Source organism: Heteronotia binoei, chromosome 5 (assembly GCF_032191835.1).
Source record: "Heteronotia binoei isolate CCM8104 ecotype False Entrance Well chromosome 5, APGP_CSIRO_Hbin_v1, whole genome shotgun sequence".
Classification (NCBI taxonomy): Eukaryota; Metazoa; Chordata; class Lepidosauria; order Squamata; family Gekkonidae; genus Heteronotia; species Heteronotia binoei.
This window is the reverse complement of record NC_083227.1, coordinates 118,146,390-118,173,244: the sequence shown is the minus strand read 5'-3', so window position 1 is coordinate 118,173,244 and position 26,855 is coordinate 118,146,390. Positions and strand designations below refer to the sequence as shown.

The 26,855-nt window shown below is 42.3% G+C and overlaps 1 protein-coding gene across 1 annotated transcript in view; it reads right to left on the bottom strand.

The window, feature by feature from the left end:
• The window catches only part of ADAM19 (ADAM metallopeptidase domain 19), a 90,226-nt gene extending 67,604 nt beyond the window's left edge, over positions 1 to 22,622 (bottom strand). The window contains exons 1-3 of the mRNA XM_060240243.1: positions 22,256 to 22,622; positions 19,015 to 19,100; positions 11,140 to 11,210 (exon numbers count right to left, since the gene is read on the bottom strand). Of these exons, the coding sequence (XP_060096226.1) occupies positions 11,140 to 11,210; positions 19,015 to 19,100; positions 22,256 to 22,361 (263 nt within the window). The 5' untranslated portion in view covers positions 22,362 to 22,622. The remainder of the gene's footprint in view (positions 1 to 11,139; positions 11,211 to 19,014; positions 19,101 to 22,255) is intronic.
• Positions 22,623 to 26,855: the final 4,233 nt, after the last annotated feature.

Genomic DNA, 26,855 nt, shown 5'->3' with positions numbered 1-26,855 from the left:
TGTCAGGGAGCAAAGATACACATAAATCTAAAAATAACTCATCAACATTTCAGACAGACACCTGTTTAACATCCTGTTTAAAATAGGTGAGGATGTTGCAGAACAGCAAACTGATCTCCATTGGCCAATCAGAAGCTCTGAAGTATAAAAACTCCACCTGGCCCCACCCACTTTCTAAAAGCACTTGAAGGGCACTAAGTAAGATGTCAGAGGGCACCCAGGCGCCTACAGGTACCATGTGGGACTGTAAATTTATATTACTTCTCCCACCTCTGGCCTGCTTGTTGAACCAAAGAATTTGGGAAAAGAGAACTAAAAAGTAAATATAGTATCTTCTAACTAACAACATTTTACAGATATTCTGAGGCCACATGGCTAGATAGAGGAGATCTTCAGTATGAGTCTATGCTAATTTATTCAACATTCAGTTCAATGGGATGCACACCCAAATAGCCTGAATAGGATTATAGCCATGTAATACAATCATATGCCTATTAACATAATGCCTATTAACCATCAAGGTGCTTAAGTTGTATTGAAAGCTTCCAGCCTACATGCTGTTGCTGCCAATTGTATGGATTACTGTTTTCTGATCTAATTTGACATAACTGTGGTTATGATGTTATTTAATTTTTGATGTGGTTCATTTTAATGTTGTTTTAGTGTTGTAAGCCACCCTGAGCCCACTTGCAGGATAGGGCGGAGTATAAATTGAAAAACGGAATTAAATTAACTTGGAAATAAATTCCAATAAGTTCAACACAACTTATTCTCAAATGCATATTATTGCAGCCTTTGACTGCCTTAACCACAGAAGAAGAAAATGTCCCATCTCAGAAAGGGTGTTATTACTTGGGTAATGGGAAGCCTATCTTTATATAGCTTTCTAGCATGTGCCAAGCCTTTGCTTCTAAATAATAACCTGAGTAGATGCAGCCTTCTGCCTACAGAATGTCCTTATATTGATATATAGATTCCGACTAAAAGCTGTTCCAATTTTCATTAAACTGAAAACCTCAGGAGCAGGGTCAGCTCCAAAGAGTGAGCAATGGTCTGGCCCAGAGCCATAATGTACAGATGTCTTAAAGACTGTGTTACTCTTCTAGTTCTATTCAGAGGGCTTTTGGCCCTGCTCCACCCCATCAATAGTGCCATTGTTCAGAATAAAGCGTCCATCTTAATGCCATGGAGCTGCTTTGTGAAAGGGCCTGCAGAGAAGGGGGTTTCCATTTTGTGGTATTAAGCACCATTATATGGTGGGGGTGTCAAATAACTTATGAGTGAGGAGATGGAAATTTAGGGCAGAACAAAGCATTATGTCATAAAATGGAAGCATGGGAATAGAGACATTGCAGCTCCCTTGTCGTGTGGCTGTTTTGGAGACCACATCCGGTCTTACATAACAGAAAGCCCCATCAGAATGGAGAGAGAAAGCCATCATTACTTTGCAGTGTGCTAGGTTGCTCCATATCTCTCCTGCGATGAGCCCCTGCAGTAGTTTCACTCAGCACAGCCATGAGCTTTTAGCTGTAAAGGTTTGTTCTGCTAATGTCCATTTGTAGGCTTTTCCAGTGATCGCTCCAGTGTTCAGGGAATTAGGAGGTCTAATTCCATGCATCTCTCTTGGAAGTTTGGAGCCTGTAAAATGGAATTCTGTAGGCGGGTCTTTGGCTCTTTCCAATGATAGCCCTGTGGGCAACTTGGGTCTTGAGGTTTTTATGATGGTCATGTTTCAAAAATTATGTTTTGTACCATGTTTATTGATGATTCTACTCATCTTGAGTCCAGACTACTTAAAAACAAGGGCAATTTTAAATGTTTAAAGTAAATACTTGTTTTAGGAATGTTCACAATTTTATAGTTACAAAGGTATGAATAGGAGTAGTTCTGAATTAATCCCACCCTTTAAAGTGTCATCATAATAACTATGAGACACAACTAGCTGTAAGAAGACATATGCACCATTCAGTTTGGCAAGGTAATGTGTTCTGTGCACTACGCTAACCACTTGCCCTCTTGCAGCAGACAAACTCCTACCCCTGCCCTGTTGCCTGTCCTTGTGTGATGGAAGAAATAAGGGGAAGAAGTGACATAGTATCTGTAAGATTCTCCTTCCCAATCTAAACCCAAAGAGCTCTCAGGATTTGCAGGAACAGGCCTGACAACTCTACTATGCAAATTTATGTTTAGATATACTTTGTCATAGATGACTAATACCATAATCAACTGCCCAAGGTATCCCTGGGTAATATTCCAGAATATTCTGGAATAGAAAATATTCAACAATAATTTCATGGGTGTATCAAGATGATAACCTAAGTTCTAAATAATCAGTCTAGATCAGTGTTCTAGAGGATTGTGTTCACTTTGGAGGATTGTGTTCACATGGAGATATTGTCACCATGCATATATTTTACATAGAAAGTGTGGGGTACATGTATTTCAAATAAATAAACAAAATACATTATTGCCCAGATAAAATAGTTGTGTGGATGCAGAACAAGGTGAACAGGCATGTCCAGTGATAAACACTGAGAAAACTGCATGTTACAGTTTCATAAAATAAGACAGATGTTAAGTATTTGGAAGAAAAGATAAAAAGATCTGAAGAAAATAGTTTTTAAAAAGGGCTGAAGTGGTGAGTAAGCAACTTTTCTGACTGAAAAAGAATAATGGATGTAGGGATGCCAGTCCCATGGCGGCAGCAGTGTTTCCCCAAGTTTTCAGCAGACCCCATTGCCAGCCAAGTGGCTAGTCAGAATGCCATGCTCCTAACAATTCTCTGAAGCCCTGCTTGAAAAGAGCAGGTGCCACTGACTCCCACCTTGCAAGAGGTGATTTTGCCTCTTGCAGGGGAGGAACACATGGTGCCTGCTTTTTCCAAGCAGGTGCTGTCAGTTTCCACCTCGCAAGAGGCAATTTTGCCTCTTGCAGGGGTAGAGCAGTGTCAACTCCCCCCGCCCCCCCCCAGCCATTTAAAAGTAATTTTCCCTTTAAATGGTTGGGGGAAAGTGGGGAGTGCAGTGCAGGAGCTGCGTCTGGGACACAATGTCACTCTGCATGACATCACATTGGGGAGGGCTACGCCTCTCCTGGAATGCTTCCTTCCCCAAAACCCCTTGCCAGGGACAAAATTGAACCTGACAATCCTAAATGGATGATTATGGAATGGTCAAAGATCTGGTTATCAGAGTGGATGAGGAAATATTTCAGGAAGATAAGAAAAGCAAGTGACTCAGTTAAAGGGAACAGATCATTTTTACACTCCAAAATTGGGATAATCTTCAACATACATGGGTGTCTAAATTGACTAAATGCTTAATCTAAAAGAGCAAACAGTGAGCCCTGAAGAAAGTCACAACCCAATAATTGTGAATAATCATTAAAAGAAGAAAGATGGATCACAGAGCAGGAAAGAAAAGCTGATAAGAGAATATCCAAAAATAACATCATCAAGTGCATAATGGCAATAATATGCCACATTTGAATCTCTGATGCTGAAAATATCCGGGACTGACTAAAGCACCTTTTCGTGAAGTGATTAATGTGAAGAAAAAATCAGAGACACTTCTTCTGTAGTCAACTCAACAAGTTAGCCGCATAGTTCTTGTTTATGAAAAAATCTATTTGGTTTAAACGGGCAAGCCCCCTGTTTTAGTGAGCAACTGCCACCTAAAGTTTTAAAGATAATGTACAGCAGTTTGTGTACAAATATTTTCAAAGTCTGGGACTGATTTCTTGAGCAATATTTCAAAAAGACATCAAAACTGGATGCATCAAGCCTCACTACCAGCAAACTCTTAATTTTAAAAATATATATGTTCAATAACCTGCCAAGAAAGCCTGGGAGGAAAAAGGTGGTGGCAGCTACAAGCATAGACAGCTTCAAGAGGGAATTGGATAAACATATGGAGCAGAGGTCCATCAGTGGCTATTAGCCACAGGGTATTGATGCAATTCTCTGTCTGGGGCAGTGATGCTCTGTATTCTTGGTACTGGGGGGGGGGGGCAACAGTGGGAGGGCTTCTAGTGTCCTGGCCCCACTGATGGACCTCCTGATGGCACCTGTTTTGGCTGCTGTGTGACATAGAGTGTTTGACTGGATGGGCCACTGGCCTGATCCAACATGGCTTCTCTTATGTTTCCCAGTAATGGTTTGGACATAACTATTTTTACATCCACGTTCCCATCTGTGTATTGCTGCTATTTCTTTTGGCCTCTGTACATCAAATTCAAATCAGCGTTCACTGAACTTCTACTGTGGCCATCGTTCTCCTGCTGAGGTCACTCACATCCCCAGTCTCTCAAGGCATCATCCCCAAATCTCAGTGCACCATCCTCAAATCTCCAGGAATCTCTCAGGCCAAAACTGGCAATATTGTGAAATCCAGTTTCAAAGTTCTTTTCAGCCCTTCTCTTGCTGTTGGTGAGCACGTGTGAAAAGCAGATTGGCTCATGATGGCTTAGGGGTGGTTCCTGAAATCAGATGGCCATGCAGAAAGGCTGATCTACAATTACAGTGCAGCCTTCTATGCTTGTGTAGTTTTAAGTCTATAGTTGCTCACAGTTGCTTGGCTATCTAAACCAAGGAAATTAAAAAGTAGTAGTAGAGTGGGCTTTTATACTCTGCTTTTCTCTACCCAACAACAGTTTACAATCTGCTTCCCTTCTTCTCCCCTCATGAGGTAGGTGGGGCTGAGAGAGTTTTGAGAGAACTGCAGCTACCCCAAGGTCACCCAGCAGGTTTCATATGGAGGAGTGAGGAATCAAACTCCATTCTTCAGATTAGAGTCTGTCACTCTTAATCACTACAACATATTGGGTGTTGACAGAAGTATCATTCCAAAAACATCAAAGGGGCACGAGACAACACCAGCTACTTAATTCAGTAAGGTTACAGAAGTAATCTGCATGTATCAAACATTACCTTCAGACTTAACCTTCAGAGATCGGCTACTGTCCAGAGATGACTGATAATCATGTAAGAGTATTGGCCGCTAACCAATAATTCAAGCTGAATTTGTGAACCAACTCCTCTGAACACTATGGCTTTTGAGATTATGTTAAGCAATATGAAAATGTAGTCCATGACATTTGGTTAATAATGGGTCTTCCATACATGATATTGAAGCCATAATGATGAATATTCAAATGATGAATACAGACTTGTGTTTTCAGAACAGCTTCCAAAGCTGCACCAGTATACCATTTTGCTCTCCAGTGGGCAATGCTTAACAGATGACAATTAAAATGACTCCTTTATTTGATCTGAATTGGAGCACCTAGTCTCACAAACTGAAGAGAAACATCTGCAGCATTTCAGGCCATTGCATAATCCTCCCACACACACTGACTTGAGAGAATAGGTTCTTCGGCCACTGACCCTGCAACCATATATAGAGAAAACTGCTCTTTGAGTAAAAGGTTTTCTGCCAGGAGCATAGTATGCAGATTGAAGCAGGTTGTTTTACTCCCCCAAAGATCAAAAACTACTTCTAGAAAGCTGCAGAACAAAACCATCAGCACATCCTTCTGTGAGATAAACAAAAAAAGAGGGACAGGAAAGGAAGGAACTGTTCCTTCAACATGGGAAACTGTGTTACATTCCAAATCAAGGAAGAGATAACTTCCAGAGAAAGACAGAGTCCTTGTCTAATCTACTTGCAACAAAAGCAGTATTCCAGAATAGGGAAAAGAAAAAAAAAGATGACATAAAATTCCTCAGGTGTCAGATGTGTTTTTCTGCTCATTCAGCTGCTCATCGAGGGACTGGGGGGAAATGCCAAACCCTTCCTGTCATTTATCTCCCTAAGTAATCCTCCTTGTACAAAGCAATTTGAGATGAATAGTGTGTGGTCACTGTGCAGAAAATCTTAGCTATCCTTCTTGCTAGGAGAGCTAAACTGGATAACAACCTCTCTTCTCCTGTGCTTTAAACAAGCAATGGAAAGGAAACAAGATAAGGCAGGAAATGATAGACAGGAAGTGACCCTTTTATGCCACAGCTCAGAAGCTTGGGGGAAATAAACTTTCTTGTTAGCCCCAACAGCAGGAAACAGTACTGTATGTTTGGCAGCGACAGGGTTTTGGTTTTCAATATACAGTAATCTAGAATTAGGTCTCTGAATTGGACTGGGAGCCAGGCCATTTTTCATGTCAAATGCTTACATCAGCTAGTTAGTTACTGCTTAATTTGGCTACCATTCAAGAATTCCTACGTGGATATTGTAGGAGTACCCTTCCTAGACAAAGTCCAGTGTAGAGGCATTATTCTCATGATACATCATGACTATGTCAACAAAAGAACATCAGTAAAACATTTGTTAGATTACTTGCAGGGGCTTTTTATCAGGTGGGAGGCTGGTTGTTCATGGAGTTGGCTATTTTGAGGAGTATGGCCCATTGGCTTTTGCATTGAACTTAGATCTCCAAAAAATCTGGGCTCAAATTCCTTCCTGTCCTTTACCACCTACAAGACTACCTCGCTGCCTCAAGTAAAGACAAGGAAATGAACCATGGACAGTGGATATTTTTAGAAGGCCAATAATAACATCAGTTTCAACCAAATTCTCTCTATCTGTAGGAAAATGCTGAACAAATTTTAGTACATCTTCCAGTCTTTAGGAGGAAAAGGAACTTTATTGACAACTCGTACTGTACTAAGATCAGTTATTCACCCAACAGGATAATTTCCCAGATGAAGCCCTCTCACACAATCATTACATTCATCACCTCATCATGACATGTCTATCCTCACCAGTAAGTGACCTTTTTCTACTTCCCTCTTTACATCTGGGACTCTTCCACCTCTAAGCATTGGCCAACAACACTGTTGTCTTTCATAAAGGCTACTCTCCATAGGTTTTGTTGTCCATTTTCTGTGAATTTTGTGTTCTGCAGCTGCAGAGCTTAAGCATTCCAGCAACTCATTAAAAAAAGATAAATGGGACTACACCGGGTGTTTGGGGACAGATTCAAGAAATTTTTTAACAGAATAACTTCCTGTGGAATTAAACTTGTGCCTTTCCAGTGCTGGCAACAGCAGCAAAACTCAACTAGTATTAGTGTCTTATCCATCAGTCTGTTTTCAGAAAAGTGGCCTCTTTGCTTGGAGGTACCAAACTTCTTGTAAAATGATAAGTTTAGAGAGGGAACCAAGGAAGTCTAAACCACTGCCTTCCAGCTACTAACACAGAAAGAGGAAATAAGATGCAATCTTCAGAAATAACAAAAAAAAAAAAACAGTTATGAAAGAGTATCTGGACTTGTTTACAGCACTCACTATTATTTTTTATTTATTCTTTTTGATTGCATGTGCAAAATGCAGTGTGTATGTACTGCCCTGCCTGTCTTATGCTCCATAGCTAGGAAATCTTGATAGTACCAACTTTATTTTTCAGAGAGATCGCCATCAGTAGCATGATATGCTTCTGGATCTAGCGCTGGACCTAGCACTGCAACCTAGAGAACTGAGGGACTTCACAAGCTATGATTGATCACTGTCTGAAATATATGGAACTCAAGTTCTAAAGGCCCAGCATCTCCTCTTTCCGAGTAGAGGCAGGTTGAAATGAAGCACCTCCAGAGATCTTTGCAGCCCAGATGTTACTCCATCCATCTGCAATAATATACCCCTGAAAAATGAGGAAGTCAGGGTAGACTAGCATTCATGATAACATGATCATTATAAAGCTCATCAAATTAGTTTTTATTTTGCAATCAACAGTAACCTGTGCTAAGGAAACAACTGATTTCTTCTAGGAAAATTATATAGATGGCAAGAGTTGGATTCAAACCTGGGAAGGAGAGGAAAATACTAAATGCACATTGCTTGTAATAGGAGTATTTACATTAATGTTTAAGGCCTCTGGATGTTGGCTTACCACTATCATTCATTGGCCTCAAAGAAGTCCTGACATAAGTTTTACTTGCTTTTATCTTTTCTTTCTCTGGAGTCTGGCCCATTGTAATACCTACTGCTACATCCTTATCTCCATTACCAGTTGGATCTGTCCTTATTTCCATTATTTTCAAACCTAGGAGTCACCCTACAGCATGGGATCAAATTTTATCTTTTTTAACTTAGTATGTCAGTTTCACTGCTTCTGTCTCCTTCCTTTCCCATAAGCCTCTGCAAAAAAAATAACAATGGCAATGCTAGTGATGCAATCAATTTCAGATTGAGGTACAGCTCGGATGCAAGTCATAACCCACCAGATGAAGACCAACTGACTCGTTTATCCGTTTAGGGTGCAATTTGTTTTTTACTCATGCATAATTAGAGTTACCATGATTTTAAAAGTCAGTCCTGGGCAAACATTACCATGGAAGGCAGCACTTACTATACTTTCTGTGTATTTCCTTATAAAGTTGAATGGTGTGTTTAGATGAATGAGGGCCCCAGCTCAGGAAGTAAACACAATATAGGTGTTCCGTTTTGCTAGCATGTTGAGAGCAGACATTTGATGAAAATAGCACTGTGTGATTCCCAGGAGGCACCTGGAGATTATGTCATCATGTTCGGAGTTAATCTACTGCTAATGTTTCGCTCTTGCCAATTTTGTTGTACTGTTCATAGTTATTGCAAAATACTGTTGCAAATGATAAGTAAACAGGGAAAAGATGGGTGTCTTCATTATACTATCATATAGACTCAAACTAATTCTGAGGAACAGATTGCTGATGACCTGCCTTAACAAAAGGCCTGGCATTGAAGCAAAATCCTATTGTGTCTTTGCATCAAGACATTTTTTTCATGCATTTAACATGACTCTATTGTTTCCCAAATGCAATGATATACAAAAGGCTAGGGAGTACTAGAGGCATGGTCCATTATTAGAACAGAAGAGAAATCAGCAACAACAGTTCCAATGGCTGGGGTGGGAGAAGATATAAGATTCTAGATGCAAAAAGTAAATGCTGGTAAATGCATCTTCTACCAGCTCCTTGAAAAGCCCATAACCTGCCTTAGGTAGCAAGACAGTGTTCTACATGGACAGTGATAACTGCATTGATCTTGTAACTTGTGATCAGTAGACCTGTTTTATAGAATTTGGATAAAATTATTTAGAACATCCAGGCCTCACCAGCCCTGTTTCCTTTATGCCTCTCTAGTCAACCAAGGCAGAACAAGCTTCTTTTACAAACTGATCTTCAATGACATTGTGTGTGTGCGCGCGCGCACACGTGCACATTTAGAACAGTGGATCATTTCTACTGCAGATCCAGCTGATGCCAATAAACAGCACTTGATCAAAGCTTATTGACACCACCTTTCTCCTTCACAGAATATAATTCCTTCAGAGAAGTGTAAAAGACACTGGGTAAAATTATTCATGACTGAGCAAGTGTCCCATCTCATGAACTATTAAACAGAAATAGGAAACCACTTTCTTACACGAAGAGCAGCTGTGAAAGCCAGACCACAGACTGAAAATTTAGCTTTGTTAACTTCAGCACTTTTATCAATGTTGCCACTTGCCATCTTGCAAAACCAGCATGAAAAAGATCATGGATTTCCATAAGTCTGTAAAAAGTCATGTTCATATGCAGCTGCAGTTTCTGGCTGCACATACACACAAACTACTTTTTATGAACTACTGGAGATCCATGATCACCACATCCATTCTGACAGACAGGCACTTGAACAGGAACTGTAGCAAGAGGATGCCTCCATCCTGTCTCCTGGGGTTCACAGATCTTATAAGGGTGTCTCACTTCCTATATTACAGTAGAAGCAATTAAAGGAAGAGTGCAAGTAATGAATGCATCTTTCCTCACTTCTTAGGAAAAAGAAGTAGTTACACTGAAGCCACAGATAGGGTCACACAACAGCTGTTTCACCTCAGCAAAACAACCACTAAGAAAAAGTGGCTTTGAAGTGGAAGAAACATAGAGGAAAACAGAGTTCTTAACCCTTCTGCTGAGCTCCTGTTCCTCCTTTGACACTTGGGTGTGCCCAGAGGCAAGAACTGAAAGGCAAGAACCAAAAAACTCCTGACTTCTTGCCATCAGGCCAGAATGTTAAAGCATCATAGTGTAAACCTCTTTGTTTAAGCTGTATTTTTGCATTTATTTCTGTAAGCTGCTTTGAAGCACCAGATGTGAGAGAAAAGCAAAATATGAATATTTCCACTCTCACAATTCTTGGGGGAAATTGTTTGAGATATATACTATAATGGCCTGGATTAGGTAATACCAAAGCCCTCAGTTGCTTTGTATGGCTGCAATGCATGGAAGTCTCTAAGCCTTACCTACCTTCATCCAAGTCATGTCTTTACCCTTGGTGCATGGGTAGAAGTGATCCTATTTCTAATAATTAGACACAGGACTTCGCCAGAGTTTTGCAATAAATATCATATAATGATCCTAATGAGATGGAGTTTTTAGCAGGAACCTCTTCAGTTCTAGGATAGCAGGAGCTGCACGTACTGGATTTTTCTTTGCTAGAACAACTTCAAAATATAAATCTGGCCCTGGCTTTGTTGGTAGCAAGCCACTGGGGAGCAGGGCAAATGGGGGGACAAAATCCCTGAGATTCAGGTCATCTGTGGGCCCACAGAGCTAAGAAAGTAATATGATTTTTTTCATGTGATCCTGCGACTAGATCTAGGTGCTGTGAGCAATGTTCCCTCTAAGCTGAGTTAGTGTGAGCTAATTCACAGATTTTTAACCTCCAGTTCACACATTTTTGTCTTAGCTCAGGAATAATTTATGCAGTAGCTCACAACTTTAATGCCAGTAGCTCACAAAGTTGAATTTTTGCTCACAAGACTCTGCAGCTTAGAGGGAACACTGGCTGTGAGGGAACCCAAAGAAAATCTTGGTCTGGGGACCCAGGGAGATTCCTGCAATCCTCTCCTTAATTCATAGAATGCGGGTTGCCAGTTCCTACCTCGATAATTCCCGGTGATATAGGGGCAGTGCATGGGAAGGATGGAGTCTGGTGATGAGAGGGAGCTCAGTGGGGATATGATGCCACAGAGTCTAACCTCTGAAGGTACCATTTCTTCCAGATACGACCATTTCTTTCAGGATAATTTATTGATGTAGTTTGATGTTCAGTTGTAGTTCCAGGAAAACTCTAGCTCTCCACCTTGAGATTAATAACTCTATATAGAATAAGACTAACAAACTTACTCATTCTTCTCAATATCCAAGATGAGATTTCTTCCTTCAGCTGTTATATTGACTTCTGCTCTGGATGGATGCTGCATGTAACAGAAATTTCTATTTACATATACTTCACACAGAGGTCTTATTAAAATCAAGATACTAAATAATGGTTCACAAAATAAAAATTGGCTTATTTCTGTGAATCTTAAAAGTGCAGTCTGCAAACCACTTAAACTTTAAGCCCAAGTGTGTTTACTTGGAAGCAAGTACACAATACTACCCAAGACCATAGTGCAAATGAGGGATGATGTTGGAAAATTGTTTCTGGAGCTAACAAGGACAAATACTGGGTTAACTATACTGTGGCAGTTCTCAAGGCATGAGAGTAAAGAAAAAATATAACTGGACAGATTTTTATATCAACCATGTGAAAATCTAGTAAGAAATATTGAGTCCAATAACAAGCAAGACAAAGAAGTGGTCTGCAACAGAACAATTTTTAATGATCACTGATTTACTAGGAAAGGTACAAACCCTAATGGCAGCTGTCTAGCTTTTATCAATGCAAACAGTTGACATTTCCTGATATACTTTTATATTTGCAGTGATATGTCATCTAACCCATGTAGGGTTGCCAGGTCCCCATACCAGTTCAGTGGGGGGATTTGGGGGGCATTCTGGGGGTGGGTGAGGACATTGCATGGGGGAGGCTCTGGTTTTGGGGCAAACTCCATGATTAAACTGGGCTTAAACCATAGAGTTTGCCCAAAAACCAGAGTGTCCCTCTGCAACATCCCTGATGCAATGACATCACCTGATGTCACACAGCAATGTCCCTGCCAGGGGAAGGGTTTCCCCAGCCAGCCAACTGGTCCACAGTGGGGGGAAGCCCCGCAAATCAGGGGATTCCCCCACTGGAATCTGGCAAACCTGAACCCAGGGATCCCAATTCTGAGGATGCAGGCACCTTTGGAATTCTGACACAGGGTGATGGGTGCAACTACAAAATGGTGGTTGTCACAAAAGGCATAGCCTGCCACACAATAGCTGCCCCAGGATATGAAGGCAACCACAAAAGTTAGGGAGTGAGGTCATGCATAAGTTTAATAGTTACTTTTTAGCACTTTAAGCAGCTGTGTTCAGCAAGATGCCTTTAAAAGGAACATATTGTTTAAAAATATTTTCATGCAAACACCTTCAGCCATGCTGTGAAGAGCTTTACACTGTGGTGACTTTTTGCAAATCTGCCTAGCCAATCAGATTTCCAGGGACTAATTAGAAGCCCTGTTGAGCAAAAACCCCACCTGACCCCACCCATTTTCTAAAAACATTTGGTGGGCACCAGGAAAGGTGTTGGTGGGCACCATGGCATGCCAATAGGCATCCTGTTGGGGACGCCAATTCCTAATATCAAGGGAGTAGTGGAAATTTCTCAGTACTAATTCTTGCATTTGTTAAAATAATCTTCATTTTCCATGCAGCCATCCAAATTTTCTCAAAGAAACTGCTTGTCATAGTAGCATAGTTTGATAATATCACATCAAATGCCTATTATCCATTTTCTTGCCATTTTTCAGATTCCTCTATTGCTTAGTCAAGAATTTTTTCCAAACATTCAAATCCTCAATAATATAGAAAAAAATCTAAAATCTAAAAAATCTAAATTTCTGGACTCATTATTACTTGTTCCTATAACAAAAATTTAAAAGGCAATACTATGCCTTCTGTGCATCCAAGAAAAGTATCAATATATGTAATAGCCCCATGGCCCCAACTGCAGATATGTAAATAAGTAGATCAGGGCAATGTAGATGCTTAAATCGCTGAATAAGGGCAAATGTAGATATAAAAAAAAAAATTCTACAAATGGGGGGGTTACAAAAAAACACAAGTACAGAACAGTTGTCTGTGCTAGCAAACACAACTTGCTCTTCAGAAGCAGGGATCACACAAGGAAGAGGAGGAGGGTAGGAGAGAATGTGCAGATTCTGCAGCTCTCCAACCACCTCAGCAGATAAGGCAGCAAAACTGAGGAGAGATGGAAGAGAAGGCATGGGACCCACTATCCTTCCCCTGTGGTGAGGTGGCAATGCTTCTCCCATGCCAAGGCACCCAAACTGGAGGCAGATAGGGGCAGTGGCATGGAAGTTGGCACTGCCCCCCCCAAGCAGGTGCTGAGGTGGCAATATTGGATGTGGGCAAGCAGAGGAGGAGCAGAAGACCAGCCTTCAAATCGTCATTTCTATCAGTAAAAGACAGCAGGGCAGAGCCCTTTCTGGAACTGTTTTCGCCTTAGAATAAAGATTCGGCAGGACCAGACCCACCAGCAGCCACACAATTGACATGACTCATTCAGATGCGGCTGCTTGATACTGTTCAACAACTACTCCACAGACACCAATGTGGCATAATAGCTAGAATTTCAGACTACAATCTGGTGAACCCAGGTTTGAATCCCTACTCTGCCATGGAAGCTTGCTGGGTAACCTTAGACCAGTTACACTCTCTCAGCCTAATCTAGCTCACAGGGTTGTTGTGGAGACAATATGGAGGAAAATGATGAAAGCTGGAGAAAGGTAGCGTATAAATGAAGTGAATATATAGTAAATATAGCTAAAGATGCAGGGGGTGGGGGAGGAGAGATAAAAGGTAGTTTGCCTGGTGGTTGGGTAGGAGAAAAAGGAAGAAATGAAGGGTGAGGATATGAAGGCTGTCAGGAAGAGGGAAACTAATAATATGAGGAGGGAAATACGGGGAAGTGAGATTCCCCCTGCAAATCCATGAGGGTTCCCCACCATGCAATTGGGCCACCCAGATCAACACTACGCAACCAGACCCAAATTGTGGTAGTTACTGGAAGCAGGTTCTAAAACTGGATAAACAGTCACCTTGTTACATCTACTGATGTAATAAGATGTTCTTTCAGAAAAGAAAGTTGACTGATCAGAACAATTCTTGATGCTTGCCCACTATAAATTAGTGACTGACAGCTTTGACCTAGCAGGTTATGTTAAAGTCAGAGTACAAAGCCAAGACAACAAACAAGTCATTTCCTCATTTCAACACCCATCCTTACTTACTGCTGCCAGTTCCCACTGGCCACAATTGAACTAATATTAACATATATTCCCATATTCAATGTAATAATACACAAGGAAGCCCCATTATGTATATCTACATCTTTATATCAAGCTTCCTTCAAGGCACTCAAGAAAGTGAATATGGTCCTCTCCTCCTCTATTTTACCTTCACAACAACCTTTGAGGTAAGCTAAGTTGAGAAAAGTTGCCTGGCCCAAGGTCACCCAGTGAGTTTCATGATCAAGCAGGGATTTGAACTATTCACTTCTGTTCCTTAAACAGTTTCCAGACACAAGTAGCAAGTGAACCACAAAATGCAAACTTCAACCACAGTTGAACTCTCTTCATGGTATCCCTCCATGAAAAAGCTGTTAGCACTTATACAGGGAAACATTCTCTTGCTGTTAACAGGTAATGATCATTAACTAAATATAATGGCAGAGGTCCTGTGTGTGTGTCTATGCCCAATTTCAAATGAATTGATCATTCCCCCGTACCATTTCAGTTGGGGATTCTGAGACCCAAGAGATGTGTTCAATTTCCTGTTAGATCTTTTCTTGTTGAGCAGACTTTTTAACCTCCCTCTGACTTATAAAAGAAAAGTGAAATAGTTCTATCTTTCAGAATCTAATGTGAGACCCATCACATCTTTTCTATTAACTTTGCAAGGGATTGTTAGTGGATGGAACCTAAAATCTGGCTCCTTTCTGTGCCTTTGATCAAAAGCACGTGTGCATGGCCACACACAGAGCAATAGAGACAAATTGCACTTGCTTTCCACGTATCTAGTGTTTACACACAAAGGGAGAGCAAAAACAGAAGGTCATCTCTATTATCTCCTCAGACAGTTCCACACGTGACACTGTAAGGAATAACCATGTTGCAGGGCTAGAAAAATGCTCCAAATTGCCTTGGAAACTGGAGCTGCTACCAGATTAGCCTACAGGCTCTGCAACCACATCATTGCTGGGACATGGGCTGTATGTAAGTAGACAGCTGTACTTGCACCTGGAGGGGAGACCAGCCAGGAGGGAAGAAGAGAAGAATAACACAAAAACACCAAAGTGGGGAAATCAGACTGAGTACACATTCCTCAGATCTTTGTGCAGCAACTGCTGGCAGTGAATTTCCCCAACCTGCCTGTTGGAGGTAACCAGTCAAAGAGAACCATTATTCATGCCTGTCCCCAGCCTCTTGGGAGTATGGTCAGCATGCTGGCACCAGAGATGGCCACCATGCCCCTCACCACTGAGTCCCTAGGGGACTCCCCCTTTTTTTGGATCATGCAGGGAGACCACCTCTACATAACCCTGTTACCCAGCCCAATGCTTAAACATCAGCCAGCCAACTGTAACAAGAAATGAATATTTAGCAGTATGCTTTATAAAGACAGATAATTTTTTTTTGCTATGAGATTGGTAAATCTGCCCCCCCCCCCCCCCACATGCAAGTCCTTAGCCAATTGAAACCCTGGATGGAATTCCGTCCCAGTTTTGCCAGCCAGCAGTAACCATGAGGCCACAGCAAGGACCATTTTAAAAAATTAGCTAAAATAAATAAATAAACTAAGAGAGGGCAACAGGATTGTTTGCAGGAAGATGAATCCATCCTTTTTTAAGGGAGGCGCATGGACTAGAGGGAAGCCCCTTGCCCCATTCACCCCCACATCTCAAAGCCAACAATCTGAAGGTGGCATAGAGCCATGGGCTGTAGTAGCTCAGGATCGTCAGCTACCAGCTGCCAAAAGGTGCAGCTGCTCATCATCCTCCTGAGAGCCAGTTTGATGTAGTGGTTAAATGCATGGACTCTAATCTGGGAGAGCCGGGTTTGATTCTCCACTACTCCACATGCAGCTGCTGGGTGACCTTGGGTCAGCCACAGTTCTCAGCAGAGCTGTTCTCTTAAGTGCAGTTCTTAAAAGAGCTCTCTCAGCCCCACCAACCTCACAGGATGTCTATTGTGGGGAGAGGAAGGGAAAGGAGACTGTAAACTGCTCTGAGACTGAGTGAAGGAAAGGAAAGGTCCCCTTGTGCAAGGACCAGTTGTTTCCAAATCTGGGGTGACATTGCTTTCACAATGTTTTCACGGCAGACTTTTTACGGGGCGGTTTGCCATTGCCTTCCTCAGTCATCTACGCTTCCCCCCCCCCCCCACCACCAGCAAGCTGGGTACTCATTTTACCGACCTCAGAAGGATGGAAGGCTGAGTTAACCTCGAGCTGGCTACCTGAAAACCCAGGTTCTGCCGGGGATCGAACTCAGGTCGTGAGCAGAGCTTAGGACTGCAGTACTGCAGCTTTAACACTCTGCGCCACAGGGCAGAGGTATAAATCCAATCTCTTCTACTACTACTCCCACAAATTCAATACAATGACAGTTAGCTGGATTTCCCTCCAGCTGCTGCAATCCCAAGAACTGTGGTTTCTGTGTACAGACATATTCCGTAAATCTAATAAGTGTGCCATTCTAATCCCAGTGAAGTTAATGGATTTAGAAAGGTGTAACACTTCTTATAACTGCAAAGTAATTAACAATAGCATGTCCTCATGTTACTGCAGCCTTGTGAATAATAAAGAAGGGGCCATAGGTGCTCGTGGAACTAACTGTGTCGATCAACCTCACATGTTCTCAAGATCTAGCATGGTCTACCAGGAGGCATGCTGGAAGCAGTTTTGATTCAGGTGGGCAGCCATGTTGGTCTGAAGTAACAGAACAAAGTTCGAGTCCACTATCACCTTTAAGATGCATCTGAAGAAGTGTGCATGCACATGAACGCTTATACCAAGAATTACACTTTGTTGATCTTAAAGCTGCCAAACTCAAACTTTGTTCTAGAAGCAGGTTTGGAAGACTTGAGTTCAAATCCCAGTTTGTCCAAGAAGTCACTTGGTAGCTTTGCACAAATCACATAACCATACCTCTCTGCACAAGACGAATGCTAATAGCCTACCTCAGAGAGCTGGAAGAATTTTAATAAGGTAAGGGTTATACAACACTTAATAATAATAATAATAATAATAATAATAATAATAGATTTTATTTCTACCCCGCCCTCCCCGCCTAGGCGGCTCAGGGCGGCTCACAACAATTCATACATTAACATAAATGATAAAACATTAGATTTAACAATTAAAATTAAACATATAAAAACCAGTTAATTAAGTTAAAAATACATAATTTAGTTATATTATATATATATCTGGCAGCAATAAAACTGTTCTGGCGCTGATTCTGCCAGTTAAGGTAATATTAAAGATGGCAGTTCTTTGTTCCTAGCAACTCAGCAGTCGATATCGTTATAAGCTTGTCTAAAAAGGGCGGTCTTGCAGGCCCTGCGGAACTTAAAGTGCTATTGTTAACTGTACAATAACAAAACATGGTTTATGGTCTAGTAGTAAACTGCTGAAGCAAGGGGAGAAAATGTGAGGAACTGTCCACTAAAGGTAGGAGATTATTACTTTTAAGTTCTTTAAGGATGGGTAAAATTTTCATCACAGTTATACTAGAAAAAGACACTCTTCAGAAGTAATCTTTGACAGCATTAAGTCATCAAATATTTTCTCCTCAGTGGGCTTAATCTAGCTCTGTGACTTATTGTGTCATTGTGTGTGTGTGTGTTTTCTTTAGCAGAAATATATTGTGACACTAATAATGTTGAATTTTCATGATAATGTTTGGAGTGTACTGCCTCACTATGACTAATCCACCTTGAGTCCCTGTTAGGAGTGTTTATAAACAAACCAAGGTGCTTTTTAATAGAACCAAGCTCAATTTTGCTATTTCTGTGTACTCTCTTCTCTCATTTAACATATTCTTATTATTATTAAATAGTCCCACCTATGCAGAATGGGATGGAACAGCCTGATCTTGTCAGATCTCAGAAGCTAAGCAGGGTCAATACTTGGATGGGGGACCACCAAGGAAGACTCTGCAGAGGAAGGCAATCGCAAACCACGTTTGCTTCTCACTTGCCTTGAAAACCTCTTGCTGGGGCTGCCATAAGTCAGCTGTGACATGACAGCACTTACATATGCACTGCCTTTCCCACAGTCCTTGAATCCTATAACCAGAGGCATTTCATAGGGGTGGACTTAGTGGGCAAAGGTCAAGGATAGGGCCCCCTAGAACCCCTTTATTCTCACTATTAGGCCTCTAAATCACCTGTGAGTTGTTTGCTGCTACAATGTGGGTGAAGTGGCACAGTGTGAGGCCAGGTGCTGCATGGACTGTGGGCAAAAGGAACATGTGGCACACTCACAGGTCTGCAGCCTTCTTCCCATGCAGCTGCAGCCTGGTGTACTAGCCGGCCAGACAGGAGAGCAGCTGGCTGAGGAGGCAAGGGTCCTCTCTACCAGAAACAAGGCAGGACTAGGATATGGAGGGAGAGGGGGCACTGGCCAGGGCTGGTAAGTGCCAAGCTAGTCACTGCTTTCAAGAGACAGGGCAGCTGCATGGTGCTTAGCATGTCTACCCATGTCTGAAGCTGCTACTGTAGTGACAGAGAGGGCATGCAGGGGCAGCCACACAGCAATCAAGGGCCCCCATTCTCCCTCCCTCCTTCTCACTTCTGGCATTGCTGCTGTGGCTGCAGCAGCAGTGGTGACACAGCAATCACCCCCGCCCCAGCATGGGGACTGGGACAGCAGCCCCAAATGTGGATGGCTCAGGTTTGACCTTAAGAGAATCCATTTTGAGCAGAATTTTAAAAGGTTCTTAAATTACCAATTGGTAAACCATTTCTACCACTGATCAGATGAGGATGACATTTATCTGAAAGGGAGAAGAAACATTGTTCCTGTCATTGCAGTTAGGCAACCTACCTTGTCATTGCCAGTGCCCCCTTCTGCTCTCCACTGAGGTACTGTGATTTCATGGTGCACCTGGAAGTGCACTTCGTTCTTCGTCTCTGGGAAAACATAAGAAGCTGCTCAAAGCCCCAGTATCAACTTATAAAGGTCATTGGAGAAAAGCAGTTCAAAAGCCATTAACATGATCTATTTAGCCATCAGGGTCTTTAAGTGCTCTGGATCCCTTCTCAGTGGAAATCACCAGTTGTCTTTCTGTCCAAAGTAGAATAGTCATCCCCGCCCCACCCCCCGCCCCCAAGTGTGCAGCCATTAAAACCATCTTGTCAATGTGGAAACATTCAGTCTTGGCTTGCCAAAATAAAGAAACACTGAGACATAAGTTAGAACCATGTATGTAAATAAGCATTCATAGAAGACTTTGTAAAGAAAAAAAAGTATGTCTTGTAAAAAAAAATAGTGAGAACATGGACTGGATAATCTTTCAGATGTTGGTAGTTGGGTGCCAAATATTCATGTTCTATTCTGATGCCTGTTTAGGATGCCTATTTTATGGATTGTAATTTAATGTTTTGTAATTATGTTTTCTCTCTATTTGTAGACAGTTTTATGGAATGTTGTGAGCTGCTCCAAGCCCCTTGACCCAGGGGAGGGGCAGGGTATAAGTCTAAATCAATAAATGATAAATATACTATGGGGGAAGCAATTTTATTTTCATGCAGTTGTGATTTTGTCTTCTAGGCATAGCAATTGGCCAATTTCATTTGGAGAGATACAGTAGCTGGTAAAGGATTTCTATGGTTATGTGTTTTTAGATGCATTTAAATGGTCTATGTATATGTCCTTTTGTGGGTGTTGATGTGTTGGTATGTTTGTGGAAGAGCACCTCATTTCGTTGCTCTCATTTTCTTGAGAACAATGACAATAAATTTATCTATCTATTTATCTATCTATCTATGTATGAGAGCAAAGAATCTTCCCAATAAATCATACTGGGTGATACCTGTGGGTGATGTTTAACAAAGAGAAAAGTTAACATTTTACTTGCTTAATCTATCTGGCTTTGTATTATTCAGTAGTATACCCTGTTGATGCCATTGGGAGGGCATCACTTCAGAAGGGGATTTTTTTCGTCTTGTGAGACCACAAGATTAAAAAACTGCAGGGAGGGGAAACTATTGAAATTCTCAATTCTGTATAATAAAACATCCACCCTCCAAGTGTCCTTTCTCCCCCATCTCATCCTACTCCCCATTTAATCCTTACAACCCTGAAAGTTAGGCTGAAACATAGCAACTGGCCCAAGAATTTCATGCCTGAGTACAACACACTAACCAAAAGACTCGGATGCCCTCACATGGAACTCTTTAGCTAAGTTACTGGGCAACTTGTTCAGCAGTACCAAAAGAACATAGCAAACAAGCCCCAAGTTTGTCTACACCCTATCCTTCTGTATTACCATCAGGACTAGAAACCTGTGTGAAAACAATACTTGTGTTGTTCCTAGAGCTTGCTGGCTGCAGGACAGTATCTTTTTAGTAATATATATCAATGTGTGCCTGCACAATTTTTCTAGCACACTACAAAATGAGATGCACACTTCTCTCTGCCCATAGCAGCCCAGTGAAACAGCCACTAGATTGAGAAACAGTGACTTGCCTTAAAGCTAGCTTCCGTCTGAGTAGAGAATCTGAACTGTTTCCCATAGCCAAATCCAGGGGTCTCTCTGACAGACCACACTGGCTCCTCTACCTGAAGCACATGGACAGTGTGATGTTACTCTTGAACTTGTTATAATAAAGCTTCCTCCCCCCAATGTATGGAATTTGCTCATATTCTGCCAATTATTATTTTTCTCCCCCCCCCCCCAAGGATAAGGTAGTATTATAAAGAGTGCATTTATGATCCTGTGCCCAATCACTAAAGGTCTGTTCTAGTTGCGGAAGCAAATGTGTGACTACTTCATGAGAAAACTGCAATGATTTAACTTCAATAAGGTCCTGCTGGTGCCCTGAGCATCTGAGCCCTGTTTTCGTCTGAACATAACAGAACCTCTGTCAGAAGAAGCTTCTGTTCAGTTAGCCACTGAAGTGTAGCAATTGGGACTTTCTTTTTCCAGCAAAAACTTTCTGCTGATAACTATGAAAGGGAGTCAAACGTAGATTAGGATACTCTTGCCAGATCTCCAGCATGGTCCAGTAAGGCCTTTACCTGAGAGGCAGGACCCAGACTTGGAATTTGTTTTTAGTACCAGCCTCGGGCCAAAAAAATGCAAATAGTGAAAAGAGCATGTGCAGAATGTCTTTCCCTCACCACTGGGTGACCAAAGGCTGCTCACACACTTGGTTGGAAAGCACATGGCCCAACAACTTTGCTGAAGCCAAGCAGTTACAGATTTGCTCTATGCCTAGATAAGAATCCCATCTTGGGTCATGGCTCAGTGACCGAACATCTGGCTGGCATATGGAATATTCCAGGTTCAGTTGCAAGCATCTCCCCCAAAATCCTAAGACTAGAGCAGACTATAGTGACCTTGATAGACCAGTGGCCAAACCCAGAAAAGGCATTGACATATATGTTCATCATGCTTACCTTGAGTTCATTGGTAGAAAAAGGCAGAATATAAACATGCATTTTTTTAAGACTATGGAGGAAGGTTTCCAGGGCATACCCTGAATCCCAGAACATCTAATTTTAGGAACTGAAACCCTCTCCTGCTCTCTAACTCATTATAAGGAGCAAATGATTAAGAGGATGCTACAAGGCACCTACAATTAAAGGCTTCTGCATTTTACTCATTTCTAGAGCTGCACTTTTAACCACAGTTACCATCCACTACCTCAGTCCTGAGGTTACAGTGTTTAGCATGTTACAAAGGGACATGGAGGGAAAATGGCATTTCTATTTCTGCATCACTCTCTAGGGCATACCTGTTGCACGCCCTTTCACAAACAAATTGCATCGAATCCAGGAACCAAAGAGGCCAGAGAGAGGCAAGTTTTGACCCCTTTCCTCTAGGTGCATCCTATACCTGTTGTTCCCAAATACACTATCAAGCATTTGGCTCCCTCAAAGAAAAATTATCTTAACAGAGACACCAAAACCTTCCCACAGCAGAAGATGCTAATTATGCTTCAATAACATCTCACACTCCAAAATACACAGGTAAACATGCTGCATTACCAGTATTTCCAGTCCTTTACATCTCAGTTGCTAAAGTCAGATAAATTCCACGTTTTGCCCCTCTGCAACTTACCTCTCCCTCCCCACGCCTGAGCTGGAAACGGCCTCAGCCAAAGCAAGAAGAGAGAAACAGAAGAAACCAAGGCTGGCTCCATAGCTGCAGGCATGATCCCTCCCATGGTCTGCTGGGATACATCAGAGAGACAGAATCTTCATAGCAAATAATTGCTGGTGCTACCGCTGCCTTAATCTGCTGCTGCTAGGATGCATGCACCTATGACAGACAAGCGGGAACCCTTCGATTGCGCACGCCCACGCCCCCCCTCCCCCCGGAACTGAGATGCCTTATCAAAATTAGCCTATAGAAGCCAGCGTTCACCATTCCAGTCCAGATGTTGCTCCGGACCGTGAGGTAGCAAAAACAACCCACGAATCCTTCCGACCGTGATTTTACATTGAGCCTTTAAGATACCAATGGGCGGGGCTTAGAGGTTTTAATCCGGTTTTTTTCGCATCCCGTCTTCAGCAGTCAAAAGATCAGGTCCTTCGCAGCAAGCGGCGGTTGCAATTTCAGCAGGTTAATTTAAAGAGGCACCGTGGGGTTCTAAATCAATTTCGATCCCACTCAAATCAATTTTGTAAAAGGCATATGTTTATATTAACAGAGTCTCCCACTCAGTCGAAAAGGCATCAAAAAGAGCACGGTGCATCTCAGGCGTTTGGAGACTTGTGTCCATCCCCAGCTGCATATTGGGACTTAATTTCTAGCGACTGCGACCGCAGCCGTCCAACTCGGCGGGCTTCTAAAACTGTTTGATCGCGCCCTCTAGAGGCGGATGAGGTTTTTCTGCAAGGAGCTGGAACCCTAGCTAAATTCCTTAAAAGCTCTCGAGGGGTCCGCAGACCGCAATAAATCTTAACGTGTTACGGGGTTGTCGTTGTTTGCTCTGCCTTCTCTTATTATTATATTTGAATAGCATTTAAACTATTTCAAATTGGTCCTCCCACCCAGCGTGGAGATTCATTGGCTTTGAGAGTGTGCGCTGGGTGGATTTCTGTCTGTTATGCAGGAGTATTTATTTGCTTTTTAAAAATATAGTTTGTCTTTCTCATGGGGACTCAAGGCGGATTACCTATAGTGAGGCAGTACAATCAGCCCAACATGTAGAGACTTAAAGTCAAATTAGTCCGAACCTAACTACTGTAATCGCCACTCAGGAAAATAAAAGGAATGATGTTCAATGTTTTCCAAAAATTGTGCATTATGTAAGTCTCTACATGTTGCTTGCAACACCAGGCCAGACTTTTTAACACTGAAATGAATTGTAATTGCTGCTGTATGGCTATGAACCAATCAAGAACGGAGCTGCTGGCTGCAGTTGGCGCTTGGCAGAATGTCTTTATTAAAGTGTGCCTTGCCAGAGGCTGAGCACATTTCAGAGAGCTCTGAGAGAGAGCAGATAAGAAATGCTAGGTGAAGTTTGGTTTTCTAAACAACTGGGGAAGTTGCTGAGAATTTCTGAGTTTGTGTGACTGTGTGATTGCTGAAAATTCTGAGTTTGTGGTTGCTGGGGAACTGCTGTTTGTTTGGTTTGAGTGGGCTGAAGGTGATTGTTGCTGATTGATTAGGAATAGCTGTGTTCCTGGGGCAGACTGAGGCCCCACCCTCTTTGCATTATTAAGTTGCGCTTTGCCAGAGGCACGAGCCGAAGTGTGAGAGCTAAAGGGCTCTTAGCCTGGGGGCTGTGTAAGGACCAGGAACCCAGATCCCTATTTTCCTTGTGTTCCCAATAAGGTAAGTAGACCCTCTAGAAGGAGAGCCACATAAACAACAGGATTTAAAAGGGGACTGTATATTTTAAAAAAGCTATCATGAAGGTAGAATGCCAGCAATGTTTTGCACTGAGTGTCAAATGTATGACTGTCTGCCCACAGGACAGAAGTCTTGGGTGTGTGCTCAATGCAAGGAGCTCCTGGGTACGAGTTCGTACCCTTGAGGCCAAGGTGACTGACCTGGAGAAGCAGAGACAATCAGGCACTCGGAGAAGACTCTTGGGGATGTATTAGATGAGCCCCACTCTGAACGTGGCAGCCCCATTGCTGCCAGGGAGCATGAAGGTCGAGAGGGAACAGGGCGCCATGCTGAGGATAAGGGGAATGTGCCCTCAGAAGGGACCTCTTCTTCAGTTGGTGAGCGGGTATCCTTTCGTGCCAAGGAACCATCCCTGGGCAGGGAAAGGGGGGGGGGGTCTTGGTAGTTGGTGATTCAATCCTTAGACAAGTAGACAGCTGGGTGGCAAAACCACATAATGACCGTATGGTGACTTGCCTGCCTGATGCGGGTAGCGGACATTACATGTGTTGTAGATAGGCTGATAGACAGTGCTGGGGAGGAGCCAGTGATCGTGGTGCATGTTGGAACCAACAATGTGGGGAAATGCAGTCGTGAGGTCCTGGAGGAAAAATTTAGGCTGCTAAGCAGGAGACTTAAGGCCAGGACCTCCAAGGTAGCCTTCTCGGAAGTGCTACGTGTTCCATGTGCAGGGCTGGAGAGACAGGCACAAATTAGAAGTCTCAATGTGTGGATGAGACAATGGTGTAGGGAGGAAGAGTTTAAATTTGTTAGGCACTGGGATGCTTTCTGGAGCAAGTGGGAGCTGTACAAAAGAGACAGTCTCCACTTGTCCCCAGATGGAACCAGGCTGCTGGCGCTTAAAATCAAAAAGGTGGCAGAGCAGTTTTTAAACTAAATCTTGGGGGGAAACCGACAGGAGATGAAATGTCTCTGGTTTGGGAGGACTCATCTCAAAGAGATGAAGGGTTAGCTGTTACTTTTCTACCGGGTAACAGATCAGAGTTGTCCACTGAGATGGTGACAAACAGTATGGAGTGTCTGTCAAAGTCTTGAGGCAGCAGGAGGAAGGTTGTGGGCCTAACTTGCCTGGGAAATTATAGATGTCTGTATACAAATGCTAGAAGTGTTTGAAGTAAAATTGGTGAGTTGGAATGTTTAGTGTTGGGGGGAAACATAGACATTGTGGGAATTTCAGAAACTTGGTGGAATGAGGAGAATCAGTGAGATTCCTGGATATGAGTTATATCGGAAGGATAGGGAGGGAAGAGTTGGAGGTGGCGTGGCTCTGTATGTCAGAGAGGGTATACAGTCCAGTAAGACTGAGGTCAGAGAATTAGATTCCCTTCTAGAAATGCTTTGGGTCGAAAGAAAAAGCCCAAAAGGAAATTTAACTATGGGAGTTTGTTATCGCCCACCAAATCAAAAGATAGAGGACGATTATAATACGATGGAAGGATTAAAGATAGTGGCCAAACGTAAAAACTGTGTTGTAATAGGTGATTTTAACTACCCACATATTGATTGGGTCAATACATGTTCAGGTCGAGAGAAAGAGATTGAGTTTCTAGAGTGAGAGATGTAAGTGACTGAGAGATGTAAGAGACTGAGAGTTTTTAGAGTGAGAGATGTAAGTGGTGAGAGATGTAAAAGTGATTGCACTGCTTGGGAGCAGTGACCATAACGTTATTGATTTCACCATTTGTATAAATAGGGAGTTGCCCCAAAAGACCAGCACAACCACCTTTAACTTTAAAAGGAGTAAATTCTCTGAGATGAGGAGGCATGTGAAGAGGAAACAGAAAGGAAAGGTAAATACAGTCAAAACCCTTGGGGAAGCTTGGAGGCTATTTAAAACTTCAATCCTAGAAGCTCAGATAAAATATATACCACAAGTTAGGAAAGACACAAACAGGTATAAGAAAAGGCCTGCATGGTTAACAAACAAAGTAATGGAAGCTGTAAAAGGTAAGGACTCCTTTAAGTGGTGGAAAGCTAGTCCAAGTGAGATTAATAAAAGGGAACACAGGCTGTGGCAAATCAAATGCAAGACTGTGATCAGGCAGGCAAAAAGGGACTATGAGGAGCATATTGCAAAAAACATAAGGACCAAAAATAAAAAATTCTTCAAATATATTAGAAGCAGGAAAGCAGCCAGGGAGACAGTGGGGCCCTTGGATGACCAAGGGGTAAAAGGATTACTGAAGGAGGATAGGTAAGTGGCTGAGAAGCTGAATGCATTTTTTGCTTTTGTCTTCACTGTGGAAGATGAGAAGTGTTTGCTTGCTCCAGAACCACTAATTTTGGGAGGGGTGTTGAAAGACCTAAGTCAGATTGAGGTGACAAGAGAGGAGGTCCTACAACTGATTGATGAATTAAAAACTAATAAGTCACCAGGTCCGGATGGCATACATCCAAGAGTTCTGAAAGAACTCAAAGTTGAACTTGTGGATCTTCTGACAAAAATATGTAATCTTTCATTGATATCTGTCTCTGTTCCGGAAGACTGGAAGGTAGCAAATGTCACCCCCATCTTTAAAAAGGGTTCCAGAGGAGATCCAGGAAATTACAGGCCAGTCAGTCTGACTTCAATACCGGGAAAGTTGGTAGAAACCATTATCAAGGACAGAATGAGTAGGCACATTGATGAACACAAGTTATTGAGGAACATTGATGAACACAAGTTATTGAGGAAGACTCAGCATGGGTCTTGGGGACGGACGGTGGCTCAGTGGTAGAGCATCTGCTTGGGAAGCAGAAGGTCCCAGGTTCAATCCCTGGCATCTCCAAAAAAGGGTCCAGGCAAATAGGTGTGAAAAAC